Source organism: Terrapene carolina, unplaced genomic scaffold (assembly GCF_002925995.2).
Source record: "Terrapene carolina triunguis isolate 2854851 unplaced genomic scaffold, T_m_triunguis-2.0 Scaffold247, whole genome shotgun sequence".
NCBI classification, from domain to species: domain Eukaryota; kingdom Metazoa; phylum Chordata; order Testudines; family Emydidae; genus Terrapene; species Terrapene triunguis.
In genome coordinates, this window is record NW_020664598.1 from 2555618 (window position 1) to 2570805 (window position 15188).

At 46.8% G+C, this 15188-nt stretch overlaps 1 protein-coding gene across 1 annotated transcript; it reads right to left on the minus strand.

Annotated features, from left to right (window-relative positions):
• Positions 1–517: 517 nt before the first annotated feature.
• MIEF1 (mitochondrial elongation factor 1) lies at positions 518–13045 on the minus strand. The gene is made up of 6 exons (XM_024199629.2): positions 12926–13045; positions 12022–12449; positions 8193–8341; positions 7787–7967; positions 6365–6627; positions 518–5265 (listed from the first exon to the last, which is right to left on the minus strand). Exons 3-6 carry the CDS (start codon positions 8334–8336, stop codon positions 4459–4461), a joined length of 1395 nt encoding a protein of 464 aa, XP_024055397.2. The 5' UTR covers positions 8337–8341; positions 12022–12449; positions 12926–13045; the 3' UTR covers positions 518–4458.
• Positions 13046–15188: the final 2143 nt, after the last annotated feature.

Here is a 15188-nt window from a genome sequence, read left to right on the forward strand (position 1 = left end):
AGATCAAAAGAGAGAAAGCCCTTGAAGCATGTGAAACCACATTAAACAGAAGCAGAGGTGCCCGCGAAGGGGCATGAGCTTTCACTGACACTTCAGAGAAACTGAAGGAGACACGACTCCCTAAGGAGGAGTCCTTCTCATGTATGCAGGCTGCCAGGGGCAATGGTGTTGCAATGCATTGATCATTGCTCTCTCATGGCCAATTGAACATAAGAACGGCCATACTGGGTCAGACCAAAGGTCCATCTAGCCCAGTGTCCTGTCTTCCGACTGGCCAATGCCAGGTACTTCAGAGGGAATGACCAGGCAATCATCAATGATCCATCCCCCTGTTGCCCATTCCCAGCTTCTGGCAGAGACTAGGGACACCATCCCTGTCCATTAGCCACTGATGGAGCTATCCTCCATGAATTTGTCTAGTTCTTTTTTGAACCGTTATAATCTTAGCCTTCACAACATCCTCTGGCAAGGAGTTCCACAGGTTGACTGTCCATTGTGTGAAGAAATACTTCCGTTTGTTTTAAACCTGCTGCCTATTAATTTCATTTGGTGACCCCTAGTTCTTGTGTCATGAGATGTTCTTGTGTTTGCAGATGGTTGATCGTTCTGAGATAGAAAGGAGGGGGTGTGGAACTGCAAATCAGTGAGGAGCAAGTGAGCCTTATCTTAAGCACGTTAAGGCCCTTCAAGACAAGTGCTAGAGAAATGCTAGATTTTATAACTATGGTCTATAAAATGGGTGCTTCGGGCAAGTCTTCTCCTGCCCTGGCACTGGGAATGAACAGAGAAAGGAGGCAAGGCATTGTCTACACATGTATCAAAGATAGCCAACATTCTGTGGAAAGTTATTTTATTTCAGTATTTCCACACACTCTGTCACAGATCATGCACTAGTCCTTCCCCCTTCCAATCCACAACATCACAGCCTGGGAGACATGGGGGCATCTCAACTGCTCACTTCATAACATGAGCACCCAGACTCCGTGACACCAGGGGCCACACTAGCAGCTTGCCAGGAGGCAAAGGGCAGCCTTTTTACTAATTGCTTTTAATTTTAAAAATCTTCATATGACTTAAAAGGTTAAAGATTGAGCTCAATGGCAGTAAAAACCTACAGTTGAGCTAATTGGTCCTCACTCTGAAGTTACAGGGAACACAAAGACAATCTTATACGAGTTGTGTGACTTGAGCAATAGCAACACACACCAAGGCATTCCCGGAGCCAAGAGTGCAGAACAACAGACTTGGGGCTCTGAGCCTGTTACAATCATTTGTCTCCATGGGCTGCACTTCCTTCCCTGAACTGGGGAAGTGGCCACGAGCTGCAATTTTCATATTTTATTCTGGGCATCCTTGCTCTGTACTTTAATTTCATATAGAAAGTAGCCCATGAATGGGTAAGACACAGAAGCCCTCCTGGCTATTACTCTCCTCTCAATACAACTAGATTTGTAGTGAATTTTAACACGGATAGATGCCAGCTCGACAACCCTTACAAGTGGATGCAGATTAGTGTCAACTTCCAGCACACGAGCCTCCCGCCCTCCCCCCAAATCCTTCATGCCTCAGCCCTGACCTGATCTAACCACTCTCTGTGGACACATGGTCAGCTCAATCTCTGTGACCCATTATATCTTTGGTCTATGCTGAGACTGCCAACAAGAGGGTGATTGTTGTCAGTTGTGGTGGCTGCCTGCAGGATGAGAGCACCTGGCTCCCTAGGAACCAGGTGGGACCACATCCTTGTAGCTAGCTCAGCGGGGAAAAAAGTTTTACATTTCAGAATTGAACAGATGAAGTGATGAAAGTGACTGAAGTGAAGTGGAACAAAGTCTTGCTGAGAGAGGGAAAAGACACAAATTCAACTTTGGGGCAACAAGAAATGGTGATAAAAACATGAATCATTAGGTTGCCAGAAAGAAACAAAGGGTTCACTTACAGTGTCTGTATAAAGATAAGGATCTGACAAGAACAGGGAAGACTTCCGAAGCCAAACCAGACACTGGCTTCCCCCTATTCTTGTCTCACCCTTTTTGTAGGGTTTTGATAATTCCTGACCATGCTATTACTCAGTTATGTCAAGGCCATTGTATTGGAGTCGGCACCAAGTGAGAGGGCTGAGAACACTGCAGAGATGAATGCACAGAGGGAATCCATCCATCCCCTGATATTTTAATAGCTTTGTTGACCTTCAAGTAGCTAGAGTGAGGGTGAGTTTCCCAGTCCCCCAAGGGACTCAAAGTCTCGCCTGTTTGTGTTTATGGCAGGAAGACTGATACTGGAAGGACAGCAGAGAGCAAGAAAGGAAAAGGCTTAAACTCCAGGAACATGAGTGAGGAGCAACCAACACCACACCCAACACTGACTGCTGCAAAAGTTAAAAAATAAAATAATACAAAGTCAATTTGTTAACCCTTTGGAGACTACAGATTTTAAATAACACACAGCTTTCCAAGCCTTTGGCTGGCAGCCTAGAAAATAGCAGTAGTCTAGGGGTTAAATAATTTAAAATGTAACATTGCATTATCACTGTATACTGAATACTGCTGGACAAACTGGTTAGACTGGACTGCCTGCCTGAGAAAACCTGGCCTAGGATAAATGCACATCCCTAGGATTCATCTTACCAGCACCACCTTTAATTAGAAAATATGGCCTAAGTGTCTCTGCTGGGACTCCACCCCTGAGATTTACATCACAAGCCCCTGCACCACCTTTAAGAGGGAAATAAAATAAGGTCTCAGATCTCTTCTCCTGAGTCTCCACAATTGCAATTCATCTCCTCAGCTTTTGTGTTGCTTTTAAATAGAAGGGTTGGGTGTTAAAAATGGGAAGAGGAGTCAACTCCAAAACTGCACGTACACATAATGGTAGTACTTGTCATTCAAGACAGACAGAGCCCCACCGTTGTCAGAGGGTGGCAGCATGAAGGAAGCTGTGTAGTCCCGAGCAGATAGGTGCTCCATGCCTGCAATGCAGGAGATACAGCTGTGTGGCTGGCCACTCCCTCAAAGCTGTATAATCATCTGAAGACAGGCAGGGAAGTACAGCAGAGAGAGAACAGCACAAAATGGCAGTGGAAGTTGAAATACTGCAGAAATCTAACAGGACCAAACAGAGGAAATGTGAATTATGTGCCCCACTGTCCCAATGACTTTACACTGCAAATGGTGCAAGTTTAACCTGTGGGAACACAGAAGGGAAGATCTACCCCAGCTCTCCCCTTCCTTCCCTTTCTCCCAAAACAGAGATACATACCCTTCATCTCCTGTTCCCAGTAACTCATTCCTAGGTGGCTACTAGGCACTAATACTGCACTTAGTATGTATGGGTCAGATCCTCAGCTGGTGTAATTCAGTGTGGCTTCATCAACTTCAGTGCAGCTTCACCAATTTACACCAGGTGACAATCTGACCCATGTGTGTCTATTGCAAACCCATCTGTTGTATAAACCTGCTTCCGCCTGTTACTGAGAGTAAAAACCACAATGGCATGAGAGAGATGCTATAAGAGAGAAACTGAGAAAATAGCCCCTGTATTCAGCCTCTTACTCTGCACATCTGAGGTCTTACCTTGACTATTCTTGATTTCCAAGGCAATTCCACCAGCAACACCCAATGGATCTTGCCAAGCAGGAATGGCAAACCCCATTCTCTCCTCAGCCTTATGGGGACAGGATGTACATGCAAACAGTTTCTTCACAGGTTCAGTGGGACCAGCACATACTTGAAGTGGTGGTGCACCTTTGACTGATCACATACACCCAACTTACCAAGGATGACACTGCTGTTGGACTCCACACTGGCAGAAACGTCAGCCATGTGCATACTTCTCCTGCAAGCCTTACACCCCTACATACTGCCTGTACAATCATCATGCAGAGTTCACTCTGTAATACAATCACTGCTATACACAGTCCTATTAAAAAATCCCAGTTGGGCTGCTATGTACTTCTGGGTCTGAGTGGGAGAGAGAGGAAAGGAAAACAACAAGGTAGGTGAAACAGAAGGAAACACATGAGGGAGGGAAAGTCAGACTGTGGGAGAAATACTAGATGTCAACAATAAGTTTGCTCAAATTGCCATTGGATTCACTGGCCCAGTTCCACCCACTCTAACATGGAAGTGAAGGGGTTCACTCCCTGCAGCAAGTAGCATAGGGAAAAGAGGGCACAGTGTTTTGGTAGAAGGTTGGAACACCTGCAGCAGGCCTTAAGAACAAACACTGCACAATGGTCCCCCCTCCCCACCCCCCGCAGTCAACAGATAACAGCTGGGACAGAGAACAGTGGAACTGGACCAGTAGCACCAAGAAATCCAGCGGGAGCACCAACTTCACAGCAGGAAGTATGGGTGGCCTAAAGAAAAAAAGATGGGGGGAGAGAGGGCAACAGTTAGTAAGAGTCAAAGTCCATCTTGGCCAGACAACCCCAACATCATTCTCCCATGTAAAGTCACATTACGTCTGCAGCAAGACCTGTGGCTCTGAGAGGGAGCTGTAGAGAGTGTAGCCCAACTCATCCACTTCTTCAGGGGTGAGCTCTGAAAACAAGTTCACCTTGGGATTCAGAGCACTGGGTAAGACACCAGCCTCCAAGTAGCCAATCAGTCCCTTCAGTGCCTGCAGGAAGCGGTCAGCTAGCACATCTTGGGACCAGTCAGACTCCTCTTGGGCCAGGTGCAGGATGACATTGGTGAGCTGGCTGGCAGTGAGGCGGCCCAGTGCTGGGTTTGACTTGCACACAGCTTTGAGAATCTTGAGGCACAAGCAACGGCAGCCAGAATCACCTTGGTCCAGGGCCCGCAGGCGAGCTGTCTCTGCTGGCCGCAGGCTCAGTCGCCATAGATTGTCATACTGGGCCAATCGGTGGGGTTTGGCCACCAGGATGGTGTCACCAAGTGTCAGGGATGGTAGGAAGTCAATAAGAAGGTGTCGCTCTGGCTCATACTGGACTTCCAGTGTCAGGGTCTCTGGGGGTGCTGCTGGACGGATCACATAGTCCAGGAGGGACCCAATGGCTGGCCAATTGATGGAGCCTGCCACTACTTTCTCAAAGGTGTCTGCCACAGCCTTGGGGGAGAGGTAGCCCCCCACCACACAGCGGTCCCAGTAGCTGCTCCCACGGGGGAAGTACTCTGGGTTTTCCCGACGCACCAGGCAGAAGCCAGGGATGTTCATGATGGTGTCCTCACCTGGAATGCATGACCACAGGTTCTGCTCCAAGACTAGAGGCACAATGAGCTGAATGTGATCAGCTGTCACTACCTGTCAGGAGAGGGGGAAAAGGGCGAGAGTTAACAGTTGAACCTGCTGGGATAAAGCCATCTATCTGCTCACCACACATCTTCCTTCAAATGGGAATCCAAGAGGCTCTTTCTAAGTGGGACTCTCTGCCTTCCTTTCATCAGGAAACATGCAGAGAGATCATTCTTCATAATCCAGGGAAAAACTGCAGGGCATAATGAAATCTGGTATTTATTCAGCATTTGCCTGAAAGATCTCTATGTACCTTATGAACTCAAATGGATATACCAACTACAACATGGATTGTTTCACCTACCACTAAATTGAATCCACCTCTTGGGTATGATGTGGCAGTTGTTTCAGAATACAGCAACATTACGGGACACGAACTGGAGAATAACTGACAAACTGCAGGGAGAGCTTAAGTTGTCAAATCTGAATCATCCCACAACAGAATCTGGGACAGGTGCTAGAGTCAATGCCCCATTCTCTTGAGAAAGGTGTGCTGGGATCTTTAATGACCATGTGTGATTAAAACATCAGATTTAAGTTGCATCTGATACATAGCACTCCAACCAGGAGCATCGATTCAGTGCTGCCTCAGAAGTGACTCACTCACTATAGTCTGTAGCCATTTTTGCATCAAAGTGTTCTACAGCAGAGCTTGCTCTCCAGTTCAACTCTGTCATGTGTTAACAAAACAAAACAAAACAAAACAAAGTAGGAAAGGCTTACAGAAATATACAAGAGTTCTGAGGGAAGCAACACATTTGGATGAGGATGTGCAAGGTAAGTGCTGTGGGGAAGGATAGAGATAGAGAAAAATGGAGATGTGGCAGCGGCAGAGCAGGAAAATACAGAGGGGGCAGAGAAAGAAGGAACTGGGACAAGCAGAAGGGAAAAAAGGAAGGTAGTAAAGGGCAGATGTTCTACAGACACAGTCAGAGCTGCATGTCTGTTCTGCAAAAACATCACACAAATGGATTCCCAGGAAATGTGGCATCAGAAGGCTTTTTAAACAGGAATGCTGTGCTGAAGCAGCACACCCAGCAGGGAAGCCTGAAATACCTCTACCCAGTCACCTGCAGCATAACGGATACCACACACTCCAATGAGTTACCTGCAGATCATCATACAGGCTGCCACTGAGGTACATGTCACGCAGGGGCATGTCTGGCAGCTTGGCACGTAGGAAGCTACGCAGCTCAGCGCAGATATCTACAGCTGCCTGCTTGGCCCGGGCCTGCTCTTCTGCTGGGATAGCCACTTTCCTCCGGTAGTAGGCAAAGAGTTTTTCTTGCAGGGACAGACGGAGGCGCGACTTCTTCAATTCTACTTGGCTCCTCTTGGCAGACGGTTTGGGCTTTGCAGGTCGGAACGCATCTGTCAGGCAAGAGAGAGAAATCCCATAATCCCCAACATTTCATTGCTAAATGTTTGACAGAGATAACTTGGCAGCGCTGAAGTGCAGCCCCCTTCAAGCTTTATTATGAGTATCATTGTAGGAGAAAGTTGTAAATAACTTCAACAATAACTACTAAAGGAATTAGGTGGGCAGACAGTAAGTTCCCAGAGTTGAAATTTAACATGGACAATGAGACTAACACCCCAGATCTTGCAAAATGAAATTATGTTGATGACTGTAAGTGGGCAGCACCTGTTAAATTTTATCCAAAAGACAGCAACCCTTGCAACACAAGTGCCTCTAACATGATGCAGGAACAATGAGAGGACAGAGTACCCCTTCCTGAATCACCAACACCTGAGTTTTTCCTGAAGGGCTCCTACGATGTACTGACAAAGCCCAATGCGGTTTAGCTTGTGAGATCTGATGTGGTTACAGTAATTTAAGGTGGTATGTCTGTCGGGGCTGTATTACCATCATAGATCAGGAGGCAGGCCAGAACAGGTGGGTAAGCAAGAAGAGCTAAGAGACACTGTAGGTCAAGCAGTTATAGGGCTTATGTTGTTTCTGGGGAAAGGGAGAGGATCTCTCAAGGATCTCTCTCTCAAGCCTTCCATCTGATAGCTAGACCTGAACAGATACCTTCTCAGATCTCATTGATACAACACTTCTTCATACTGCAGCACTTCTCTCTGGTTGAAATATGAAGCAGCCCTCCCATCACCAGGGGAAATAAAGTACTCCTTCCTCAGGCAGTATTCAAGGAGATAATTTTAAGAGCTGCTGTAATGCCTTTATTCTGCTCCTAGAGGACTTCCCCAACCTTTGGGGGATGACAGAGCCCATTTAATTACTTCAGATGACATAATTCAGCTCTTGACTTGGATGCCCTGGTCATTAAGCTTCTTGCTGCTCCCCCAGTAGCAATGCCAAAGCCATCCTGGAGTTGGCCTGCTTGCGGAAACAGAGATTTGGACACCAGGTAAAGTTCTGTGCCAGGTTATTATTTTGCAGATTCTACATTAAAAACTGGTGATCCTTAGAGGTTGGTTAAAGATCTCAATTTTACCTGGAGAGGGGGTAACAGGATTGAAAGGGCAGCTGCTATAATGCTGAAAGTGTCACACTGCTTCTTACCTGCATCTAAAGCTGAAGGGTCAGTTGGGAGGGTCTGTAGGGAACGGCTCAGATTTGTCTTCATATCCTGGTTCAGTAACCGTGATGAGGACCCCAGCCAGTTTGGCTCCTCCCAGCTTCTCTTTCCTGACTGACTCAAGCGGGTGGGGCTGCTGGGAGCACTGATTGCCCTGTCATACATCTGAAATGGCATCACAGAGACACAAGAAGTTACATTTGTTAAGTGCCCCATCCATTAGGAAACAACCAGCCCATATCCCTTCATTGGGTCCTTCCCATCCCCACATTCTTCAGTGTTCATCTCTCTACCCCTCACCTTGTTACCTTTAGTATCTCTGTTCTAATGTTCCATGCCCCTCCTCCACACAAGCACACCTTCCTTCCCCTCAGACCTCCTCACACTTACTCGTTTGACAGCCAGCGTGGCAATGCCCAGCATGGCAGCTCCGCCCACACCCAACACGAGCCGGGCATTGGAGAGCACAAAATCGATGGCTGTGCCAATGCCGTTGTCATCCTTCTTCCCCTTGCGCTCTCCAGCACCTGCCATTTCACCTTGAGAGGAGAGAACAGATTTGTCAGAACTTTGTACCCCACCAATCTAAACCTCCATCTCCCCATTCTGTTTCCCACTGTTCTTTGGAAGTTAGGATTTCCCACAATGAATAAGATTAATGGTCCATCTATTTCTATATTTTGCCTCCTGCCACACTGGCTCAGACCATGTCTAGTCAGTTTTCTTGCCTCCAACAATGGCCAATGTCAGACTCTCCAGAGAAAGGAAATAAAACCCCTTTAAATGTTCCTAATTACATGGTATTATAGTCGTAGGGAAAATTTCTTCAACTCCAGCTCTCAGTTTATGACCTGAAGCATGATGATTAACAGCTCCTGACATTTTAGCTGACCTAGGGTCATTGCGGAGGCTTTGTACATGAATGTAGTAACCCTCACTCTGGTACTAGCACCTGCAATGCAGCAGCACAGAATGCTGTCCTGGGGAGACAGCAAATGAGAGGGCAGCAAGAGCTGGGGAAGGGGCTCAGAATCCACCTGAAGGGGGAGTTGTGGGGAAAAAAAAAAAAAAAAGCTGTTAGAAGAAGAAGAATCTAGATGCTGAGGTAGCAAGTGAACTGGAGTATGGGTAGGAGGTGAGGTGATAAAATAAAACAACTGGAGAATAAAAGTAGGGGACTGGGAAGTGAGGAGGAGGAAAGAAGGAAAATAGGAAAGGTTTCAGGTTAGGAAAAGCAGGAAAAATATACAGACCTAGGTACGTGAGCAGATACTATTAGAGAAGGGAAGTAGAAGGAAATAAAGTCTACAGACTTACCAGAGAAAATGTATCAAGGGAAAAAAACTGAAAGGAAATATAAAGTGGTGAAAAATGGAATTGATCAAAAAGTTGTTTTAGATGAAAACAGATCCTGAAAACAGTAAACATGACACCCATCCACAAAGGACCTAAAGTATATTAACAGAGACAATGACTATTTGTGCATCTATTGAAGGAATACAGTTGAAAGGTGCCTAATGGATAAGTGAGAGCCCTCTAGGTCAGGGGTTCTCAAACTGTGGGTCGGGACCCCTCAGGGGATCGTGAGGTTATGATGTGGGGGGTCGTGAGCTGTCAGCCTCCACCCCAAACCCTGCTTTGCCTCCAGCATTTATAATAGTGTTAAATATATTTAAAAAGTGTTTTTAATTTATAAGGGGGGTTGCACTCAGAGACTTGCTGTGTGAAAGGGGTCACCAGTACAAAAGTTTGAGAATCAGTGCTCTAGGTGAAGAAACCCTGCTTGTAGATAAACTCGATGGAAAGAGGTACAGCCACAGGAACACCAAATTTAAGGAGTGCTCCAAACCAAGGGGAAGCAAGAACAGGACAGCAAGAGTGGAGTTGGACCTACAGCCAAGGAGAGGAAAAGTTGATTCTTCCCTGAAGTGACGCAGTATACTGTTAAATAATCTCTTGTTCTTCTTAATAAAAACGTATTTGGTAGTAACTGCATGGAGTAAGGAAGAATAATGTGTACAAGTTCCCAAAGGTTAATGAGTTGGTAACACAGTTTATTATTACAAGTAGTCTTTGGTAACGTTCTATATTATTTATGTTCCTGGTAAAATTTGGGGTTCTCCCTTATAAAATTCTAAAAATTTAAAATGATTCCTTTTGTCTTGGTTTGCCTCTGCCTCTCCTCAGTTAGCACAGTCTAGCTGGATTACCACATAACTATCTAATGCTTTTTAAAAATCTCACTAACATATTTGCCTCAGTTATGTCTTGCAATAGTGATTTTTATATGTTAATTATATGTTAAACCATATTACCTTTTATGTCTTTTCCCTTTAACCAGCTGAATACTGTACTAGGGGACTGGCCTCTCTGCCATTTAATCTCCTTTCCAAACTAAAGAGTCCTAGTCCCTTTCTATAGGATTGCATCTACTTGCAGAAACTGCAATCTAGCTGTCGGGGGGGGAGAGGGGGGAAAATCAAACCAGAATTATTCTAGTGGTGTGCAAGAGCAAAAGAACTGCTGTACTAGATCACACCCAAGGCCCATCTACTCCAGTATCCCTTCTCTGACAGATACTTCAGAGGAAAATACAAGAAGCCCCATAATGGGCAATTATGGATTAGTCTGCTCATAGGGGAAGTTTCTTCCTAATCTCTGGGAGTTTATGCCCTAAAGCATGAGGGTTTATCATTTATACAAAGATCATATGCAATGTAACTATAAATGTTCTCATTCAGGGATACTCAAACTTCATTCAGCCTGCCTGGGCCCACTCCGCCCACGTGGGAGGGGGGGAGCCAAAGCCCCACCACCCTGGACCAAAGCCAAAGGACTTCAGCCCCAGGCACAGGGCCTGTAACCTGAAACCTACCACCCAGGGCTGAAGCCCTTGGGCCTTCAGCTTTGGCCCCAGGCACTGGGGCTCGGGCTTCAGCCCTGGGCCACAGCAAGTCTAAGCCACCCCTGGTGACCCCATTAAAACGAGATCACGACCCACTTTGGGGTCCTGACCCACAGTTTGAGAACCACTGTTCTCATTCATATGCACGTCTAATTTTGAATCCTACTAAATTATTGGCTTCAATAGTAGATAATGGCAATGAATTCCACTGCTTAATTATGTGTATAAAAAGTATTTTCTTTAATCACTTTTAAACTTGCTATTTTTCAGATTCATCAAGGATGTATCTGCACTAGGAAAATTTTCAAAACTATTTTAAAGCCAGTTCTGCTATACTGACTTTAGAACTGGCTAAAGGCACACTATTCACCAAGTTTTAGGCAGTTTAGAATGGCCACACTTGTTCTTCTGAACCAGTTCCCAAAATCACTTTAAACTCCAAGAACTCAAGAAAGATGGTCACTGAGCTGATGAGTTTGCAACTGAATTACTTTTGGTCACTATACAGAAGATGTAGCAGTTGTCCACAGCGGTACCACTAAAACAGTGGCTCTCAACCAGTAAATAGTCTGGGGATGAAGGCCCTGGGGCGGAGCTTTAATTAGACATTTTAGTGCCCAGGGCAAGCAAGCATATTTGCACTCCCTACCAGAGGTGATGTGGGAGTGGACCATGTGGAGTCATGTTCCCCCACCTCCCAGATTTTTTGGTTGCGCCCCTCAACACAGACAAGCTGGGTGGCCTGCTGAAGTGAGTCGGGATGGAGGTGGCGCACCCTCCCCGAGATCTGCTGTGTGGGGCTTACCCGAGCTGTCCTCACAGCTTTGTGCCGTGGGCAGCTGCCCCGCTCTTGCTACGGCCATGCCCTGGGGTGGTTTTGGTCATATCCTACCCCTGAGGGAGGCTGGATCCTGCCGAACACTTAACCCACAGTGGTGGCTGCTTCTGTGGGGGTATCTAGGCTTGACTCTCTGCTCTGGCCGTTGCAAACTCCAGGGTTGCAGCCCTGCTCAGGTTTAGCCCCATGACCCCAGCTGTACCAAATTTGTACGAGTTGTGTTGTGACCTGGCTCATGTGATTGCAGTACAGTTCACTCAAATTTGGCCTAACCAGACTTCCGTCATGACAGCTGGGCCAAACCTGAGTGGCACTGGAACCTGAGGTTGCAGTGCCTAGAGCAGGGAGGCGAGTCCAACCAGCCCTGTGAGATGGCTGCCACATGACCCTTTGAAACATTCTAGCGACCCAATTTTGGGTCCCTACTCATGGGTTGAGAAACCCTGCAATAAAACAAACAACAACAAGTGACCTACCTAAGGCTTAATGCATCTGTGAGGGGAACACGGGAGCACTGCCTGTATGGATGAATATTCAGGCACCTTCTGGACTGTCTTCTTCAAGTTCGTGATGGGCAGAAGATATTACCCATCTGGCCAGGAAGATTAACGGTTTTGGAAGGAGAAAAAAAGGAAGTAGGGTAAAAGCAGGGGGAGGCAAAGACTCTAAACCAACCCTCCCAGTCTACTGTGCAGGAAGGCCTGTCCCTTCTCCAGTTGTCTCTCTCTGTCTTCAAGCCGCTCCAGCTGCTGGTTCTTGCGGAACTCACGCCGGATCGAGGCGAGGTAGAAATCACGGTCGGTGTAGCGTAGACCACGGCCCTGGCGCAGCAGAGCGCGATAGAGGTTCAGCACTGCCTCACGGGACCACGCTGCCATGGGGGACAGATGCAGGAGAAGACAAACTGAAGAAAAATGAATGAGTGAAAGTCAACATTTGTTTCCCAGTTGTGTTTCACTATCTCCCCCGATACTTTCTTCACAAGCCACTAGGAAAGGGGAACCTAGGGGGATGGATTTCCACCAGAGAAGAAGAGGGAAACTTAGTGCAGAGGAAAAGATCCCCACGGGGGGGGGGGGGGGCAGAGAACAACCTCACCCTATCTGCCAGCAAAGCAGAAAGAGGCAATAACACAAAACAGAGACACTGTAAAATCCCCCTAAGCACGACACTAACCCTCCCCCCCGCGACTCTCTGTCTCCGCCCGGGCTCCCCCTGCCAGGCTCTGTAAGGAGGCGGGCGGACCCCTGTGCGGGCTGAAGAAGGGCCCCGGGGAGCAGCGCAGGGCGGGATCCCTTGGGCGGATGAAGGGGCCGGGCTCGCTGCGGGGGGGAGGGAGGGGGATGGGCCTGGCCCGGGACCCCGCTCCCTCACACTCACCCGGGAAGCAGGAGCTGTTTCTCGGTCCCTCACTGTCGCCTGGTCCCGTTTCTGGGCGTCAGCACCGCCCACCCCCCAGCACCGCTTCCCCGGGGTCACCCAGCAACATGGCCGCTTCGCTTCCGGGGCGCGACCCCTGGCGGCCAACCAGCGAGAGCGAGCGGGAGCATAGATTGTACGCGCCGGGAGGGCGAACTTCCGCTCGTCGCGGCGCAAGGCAGGGAAGGGCGCTCAGGGTTGCCCCCATCAGACCGGCGGTGCTGTACGGAACGCGAGCGAGGACAGCTTGGAATCCCTCCTTAGTCCTTCCCCTCCGGCGGTGGGACGTGGCAGAGCCCAGACCTGTCTTGAGTGGCGTGGCACGTCACTGGCGCGTGGGCAAGCCCTAGCGGGAAGCGAAGAGCTCGCGCGCGCACCTCCCTGCAGAGCTCACTGGGCTGAGCTGGGCTGTCAGGCTCAGGTGCAGACCTTATTGTCACTTCCTATGTATTGATTTAGTGTTTCCGACTCTACACTGGAAGAGCGCCAGTCCAGTTCTCTGCCTGCCCTGGATCATTTTTGTGACGTGCCCTGTATAAACAAACAGACTCATTAATTACCCTAAGATCAAATCAGATAGTACAACAACTTGATTAGCAAATTCTTAAGATTCAGATCCTTTATAATTTGGTGTTTGTTGAGGTGTGGGTGGGGTGCTGGTAGGGTGCCATAAATCTGCATGTGGATTTAGTTTTTGATCCTCTAATGCTTTGTGGTTAAGGAAGGGAGTGTTTGTTGCTTTGGTGGTTAAGATGGCAGCAAAAGGTCAACGTTCTTTTTTTGTATGTTCCGTTCTGAAATTACTCTTGGGCAAGTCCCAATGTGTGCAATATGTACTTTCAAAACTGCAGCTGCAGCTGTTGAAGTCTTGCTCTAGCTTGTGTTGAAAAAAGTGCAGTTCTGCTCTGAAAAGTGACTTTGTACAAATTGTGTGAGAGGGCTCCATGTTTATTGTCTCTCTTTGGATCCAATATAAATATATGCTCAGTTTATAATAAAGATTTTTTTAAATTGCCTTTTCCCTTATTTTGAATATATATATATATATATATATATATATATATATATATATATATAAAGATTATTTGCTTTTATTTTTTTTCTTGCTTTTTTAAATATTAGAAATATCAGTAACTAAGTCAGGGTTGGTTTGTTTTCACTGGAGAACTTCTGGGGGTTCCCAGATATGCTTATTGTGAACTCTCAAACCTTAACTGAAAGGCTAGGAGTGTTGACGCTTTTACAAAATAATCCTTTCAGCCAAATGTTTGTTCGGCATTAGAGGTAAATATGTGTAATTTTAAACAGTCTGACTTTAAAACCATTCCCCCCTCAGCCTGTTATCTTTTGTAATGTCAGAACTTCACTAGTTCTCCAGGTACCTACGGCTCTGTCTACACTAGGGAAATTTTGCAAGCCATTCCTAACACTGATTCAGCTCCACCGGTGTTAGCAATGTTGGGAGCCCTAGTGTCCACAAGCCAGTAGCTGCCATTACTGTTTTAAGCACTATGTTAATTAGACCTGCTCATCAAGTGAGAGTCACAATTAACAGCTCTTTCTGTAGTTCTGTCTAGAAACATACTTCCCATTTAAACCTTCCCATTGAACAAAACACTCAATTTAATATTTTTCTTTAAATGCTTCTAGGATATTCCTATACTTTACATATACAAATGCCAATACAGAAAATATGGTTTCACGTTCAACAGCAACCCTACATTTGCTACACCAAAATGCTGCTGTAGTGTAGATGAGGCTCCAGAGTTCATGTCCCAAATGGCTTTTTGTATTCCTTTCACACAGATTGCTTCTGAAAGCAGAGCACTCTCTACCCCTGTACAGTAGGGGAAGGAAAAGTTAAACAAAAAATTTAGCAACAATCTTTTCCATCTCTCTAAATGCATGCAAATACCCCCCCCCCCCAGCACTGCTTTACTTATGTGCATAAGGCTTTGACTCAGCAAAGCATGTAGGCACTTTCTTAAGTCTCATTGTCTTCAGTAGGCCTTAAGCATGCATTTAAGTACTTGGCTGAAGTGGGACCTATGTGCACCACTGCCCTCTACTGAATATAGATCTGGGCAAGTAAGCGAGAGTGTTCTCTGTGTGATTTCAGGTTGTCCTTTATTGGCTGGCTCACCATGGAGATGAGTCCTGAAAAGGTCACTCACGGAAAGTCTCTTCTAGCTCACAAGGTAGAGGCCTGTGCTTTTTGGAGCAG